Source organism: Pseudophryne corroboree, chromosome 2 (genome assembly GCF_028390025.1).
Source record: "Pseudophryne corroboree isolate aPseCor3 chromosome 2, aPseCor3.hap2, whole genome shotgun sequence".
Lineage (NCBI taxonomy): Eukaryota > Metazoa > Chordata > Amphibia > Anura > Myobatrachidae > Pseudophryne > Pseudophryne corroboree.
Genome location: NC_086445.1, coordinates 1014979266 through 1014985330, shown reverse-complemented (window position 1 = coordinate 1014985330; position 6065 = coordinate 1014979266). Strand labels below are relative to the sequence as shown.

At 36.6% G+C, this 6065-nt stretch overlaps 1 protein-coding gene across 1 annotated transcript in view; it reads left to right on the top strand.

Annotated features, from left to right (window-relative positions):
* Positions 1-921: 921 nt before the first annotated feature.
* RIPK4 (receptor interacting serine/threonine kinase 4) overlaps positions 922-6065 on the top strand; it is a 28438-nt gene continuing 23294 nt past the window's right edge. Inside the window, exon 1 of the mRNA XM_063956682.1 lies at positions 922-1195. Coding sequence (XP_063812752.1) covers positions 1014-1195 — 182 coding nt within the window. The 5' untranslated portion in view covers positions 922-1013. The remainder of the gene's footprint in view (positions 1196-6065) is intronic.

Below are 6065 nucleotides of genomic sequence, written 5' to 3'. Positions count from 1 at the left end.
GCTGTGTAAAATGGGGACACCTGCCTGCTGCACTTTGTAAAATGGGAACATCTGCCTGCCGCACTTTGTAAAATGGGGACAGCTGCCTGCCATGCTGTGTAAAATGGGGACACGTACCTGACATACTGTGTAAAATGGGGACACGTACCTGACATACTGTGTAAAATGGGGACACCTGCCTGCCGTGCTCTGTGAAATGGGGACACCTGCCTGCCGTGCTGTGTAAAATGGGGACACCTGCCTGCCGTGCTGTGTAAAATGGGGACACCTGCCTGCCATACTGTGTAAAATGGGGACACCTGCCTGCCATACTGTGTAAAATGGGGACATCTGCCTGCCGCGCTGTGTAAAATGGGGACTTTTTTATTTTTATTTTTCCCCCCTGTGGTGGGCGTGATATCAGATGATGCCACGCCCACTTTAACGAGACCACGCCCATTTTATTCAGGCCACACACCCGCGCATGCTTTTTCTTTTTATAGGTATGTGGGGGGGGGGGGGACGCAATTTTTTTTATAGCAATGAGGGGGAGGGGAGGGGGGGGGGGGGCGCATTTTGAAATCTCGCACTGGGAGCCAAATTGGCTAGAAACGGCCTTGGACACAACTATAATTTACAGGGCCCATATTAACAAATATTTAAAAATGCAGATAACTATGCAAGTAGTATAGAAGTATAAGCACATTATATGGATGAGAGTAAGTTGCAATTTCCCTGCATATAATGGACTTTAAAGAAAGAGAATTGTAGTTTAACAGCACAATAAAAGAGTCACAGGTTGGAGCACCCAGCAGTTTGGCTGTCCCGCAGTTAGCACTTCTGGCCGCTGGGTGGCAGCACAGCTCACCTGACTCACAGAATGCCTGGAGGTGCAGCAGGTAGGACGAGTCAGGAAATGAGGTCAGCACCTGGTAATGAGGAACACACCTTAATCCTCACCTGGGCAGGGAGCTGCTGGCCTCTCACAGTCAGACAGTGCTGGGGGGAGAGGAGAGGACACAGGGTGCAGCACCATGGACAAGGAGGCTCCTTCCCCATGGGACATGGGGCTCCTCAGGACCTTTGACTCCAAGGAGTTCTGTGGGTGGGAGAAGATCGGGTCTGGGGGCTTTGGTCAGGTTTATAAAGTCAAACATGTTCCCTGGAAGACGTGGCTGGCCATCAAGTGTCCCCCCAGCCTGCATGTGGATGAGAAGTAAGTCCCGGGCCACTCTCTGACAGGAGGGCATGCAGCGGCTGAAGGGTTAAACTTGTTTTCTTTAGGATTGTGCATGTACTGTAGCTGTGTCTTATATTGTGCACATAGCTATATACATGTATCTATCTATACTACTGTGCACATAGCTATATACATTTATCTATACTACTGTGCATATAGCTATATACATGTATCTATACTACTGTGCACATAGCTATATACATGTATCTATACTACTGTGCACATAGCTATATACATGTATCTATACTACTGTGCACATAGCTATATACATGTATCTATACTACTGTGCATATAGCTATATACATGTATCTATACTACTGTGCACATAGCTATATACATGTATCTATACTACTGTGCACATAGCTATATACATTTATCTATACTACTGTGCACATAGCTATATACATGTATCTATACTACTGTGCACATAACTAGATACATGTATCTATACTACTGTGCACATAACTAGATACATGTATCTATACTACTGTGCACATAACTAGATACATGTATCTATACTACTGTGCACATAACTAGATACATGTATCTATACTACTGTGCACATAACTAGATACATGTATCTATACTACTGTGCACATAACTAGATACATGTATCTATACTACTGTGCACATAACTAGATACATGTATCTATACTACTGTGCACATAACTAGATACATGTATCTATACTACTGTGCACATAACTAGATACATGTATCTATACTACTGTGCACATAACTAGATACATGTATCTATACTACTGTGCACATAACTAGATACATGTATCTATACTACTGTGCACATAACTAGATACATGTATCTATACTACTGTGCACATAACTAGATACATGTATCTATACTACTGTGCACATAACTAGATACATGTATCTATACTACTGTGCACATAACTAGATACATGTATCTATACTACTGTGCACATAGCTATATACATGTATCTATACTACTGTGCATGCAGCTGTATATATAATATTGTGCATATAGCTGTATGTGTATATAACATTGTGCATATAGCTATATATGTGTATATATAATATTGTGCATGTACAGTAGCTGTACAGGTATCTATAATGTGCATATAGCTATATATGTATCTACTGTATACAACTTTGCATATAGCTACAGTATATACATTTGTGCATGTAGATATATATGTGTGTGTGTGTAGAATAGTGCATGTAGCTGTATCAACATTATACATGTTTATATTTTGGGTATTATGCATTTTGCTATATCTGTGTTTCTATAATTTTGTGCATGCTGCTATATAGTGTATTTTACTATAGTTGTGTATAATATTGCACATTGCTTTATAGTGTACATGCAGCTATATAATGTATGTTACTATAGTTGTGTATAATATTGCACATTGCTGTAGCTGGGATAGTGTACATGCAGCTATATAATGTATGTTACTATAGGTGTGTATAATATTACACATTGCTGTAGCTGGGATAGTGTACATGCAGCTATATAATGTATGTTACTATAGGTGTGTATAATATTACACATTGCTGTAGCTGGGATAGTGTACATGCAGCTATATAATGTATGTTACTATAGGTGTGTATAATATTACACATTGCTGTAGCTGGGATAGTGTACATGCAGCTATATAATGTATGTTACTATAGGTGTGTATACTATTACACATTGCTGTAGCTGGGATAGTGTACATGCAGCTATATAATGTATGTTACTATAGTTGTGTATAATATTACACATTGCTGTAGCTGTATAGAGGGGATAGTGTACATGCAGCTATATAATGTATGTTACTATAGTTGTGTATAATATTACACATTGCTGTAGCTGGGATAGTGTACATGCAGCTATATAATGTATGTTACTATAGGTGTGTATACTATTACACATTGCTGTAGCTGTATAGAGGGGATAGTGTACATGCAGCTATATAATGTATGTTACTATAGTTGTGTATAATATTACACATTGCTGTAGCTGGGATAGTGTGCATGCAGCTATATAATGTATGTTACTATAGTTGTGTATAATATTACACATTGCTGTAGCTGGGATAGTGTGCATGCAGCTATATAATGTATGTTACTATAGGTGTGTATAATATTACACATTGCTGTAGCTGGGATAGTGTACATGCAGCTATATAATGTATGTTACTATAGGTGTGTATAATATTACACATTGCTGTAGCTGGGATAGTGTACATGCAGCTATATAATGTATGTTACTATAGGTGTGTATAATATTACACATTGCTGTAGCTGGGATAGTGTACATGCAGCTATATAATGTATGTTACTATAGGTGTGTATAATATTACACATTGCTGTAGCTGGGATAGTGTACATGCAGCTATATAATGTATGTTACTATAGGTGTGTATAATATTACACATTGCTGTAGCTGGGATAGTGTGCATGCAGCTATATAATGTATGTTACTATAGGTGTGTATAATATTACACATTGCTGTAGCTGGGATAGTGTACATGCAGCTATATAATGTATGTTACTATAGTTGTGTATAATATTACACATTGCTGTAGCTGGGATAGTGTACATGCAGCTATATAATGTATGTTACTATAGTTGTGTATAATATTACACATTGCTGTAGCTGTATAGAGGGGATAGTGTACATGCAGCTATATAATGTATGTTACTATAGTTGTGTATAATATTACACATTGCTGTAGCTGGGATAGTGTACATGCAGCTATATAATGTATGTTACTATAGTTGTGTATAATATTACATATTGCTGTAGCGGGGATAGTGTACATGCAGCTATATAATGTATGTTACTATAGGTGTGTATAATATTACACATTGCTGTAGCTGGGATAGTGTACATGCAGCTATATAATGTATGTTACTATAGGTGTGTATAATATTACACATTGCTGTAGCTGGGATAGTGTACATGCAGCTATATAATGTATGTTACTATAGTTGTGTATAATATTGCACATTGCTGTAGCTGGGATAGTGTACATGCAGCTATATAATGTATGTTACTATAGGTGTGTATAATATTACACATTGCTGTAGCTGTATAGAGGGGATAGTGTACATGCAGCTATATAATGTGTGTTACTATAGTTGTGTATAATATTACATATTGCTGTAGCTGTATAGAGGGGATAGTGTACATGCAGCTATATAATATATGTTACTAAAGTTGTGTATAATATTACACATTGCTGTAGTTGGGATAGTGTACATGCAGCTGTATAATGTATGTTACTGTAGTTGTGTATAATACACATTGCTGTAGCTGGGATAGTGTACATGCAGCTATATAATGTATGTTACTATAGTTGTGTATAATATTACACATTACTGTAGCTGGGATAGTGTACATGCAGCTATATAATGTGTGTTACTCTAGTTGTGTATAATATTACACATTGCTGTAGCTGGGATAGTGTACATGCAGCTATATAATGTATGTTACTATAGTTGTGTATAATATTACACATTACTGTAGCTGGGATAGTGTACATGCAGCTATATAATGTGTGTTACTATAGTTGTGTATAATATTACACATTACTGTAGCTGGGATAGTGTACATGCAGCTATATAATGTATGTTACTATAGTTGTGTATAATATTACACATTACTGTAGCTGGGATAGTGTACATGCAGCTATATAATGTGTGTTACTATAGTTGTGTATAATATTACACATTGCTGTAGCTGGGATAGTGTACATGCAGCTATATAATGTATGTTACTATAGTTGTGTATAATATTACACATTACTGTAGCTGGGATAGTGTACATGCAGCTATATAATGTATGTTACTATAGTTGTGTATAATATTACACATTACTGTAGCTGGGATAGTGTACATGCAGCTATATAATGTGTGTTACTATAGTTGTGTATAATATTACACATTACTGTAGCTGGGATAGTGTACATGCAGCTATATAATGTATGTTACTATAGGTGTGTATAATATTACACATTGCTGTAGCTGGGATAGTGTACATGCAGCTATATAATGTATGTTACTATAGGTGTGTATAATATTACACATTGCTGTAGCTGTATAGAGGGGATAGTGTACATGCAGCTATATAATGTATGTTACTATAGTTGTGTATAATATTACACATTGCTGTAGCTGGGATAGTGTACATGCAGCTATATAATGTATGTTACTATAGTTGTGTATAATATTACACATTGCTGTAGCTGGGATAGTGTACATGCAGCTATATAATGTATGTTACTATAGTTGTGTATAATGCACATTGCTGTAGCTGGGATAGTGTACATGCAGCTATATAATGTATGTTACTATAGTTGTGTATAATATTACACATTGCTGTAGCTGGGATAGTGTACATGCAGCTATATAATGTATGTTACTATAGTTGTGTATAATATTACACATTGCTGTAGCTGTATAGAGGGGATAGTGTACATGCAGCTATATAATGTATGTTACTATAGTTGTGTATAATATTACACATTGCTGTAGCTGTATAGAGGGGATAGTGTACATGCAGCTATATAATGTATGTTACTATAGGTGTGTATAATATTGCACATTGCTGTAGCTGGGATAGTGTACATGCAGCTATATAATGTATGTTACTATAGTTGTGTATAATATTGCACATTGCTGTAGCTGGGATAGTGTACATGCAGCTATATAATGTATGTTACTATAGTTGTGTATAATATTACACATTGCTGTAGCTGTATAGAGGGGATAGTGTACATGCAGCTATATAATGTATGTTACTATAGTTGTGTATAATATTGCACATTGCTGTAGCTGTATAGAGGGGATAGTGTACATGCAGCTATATAATGTATGTTACTA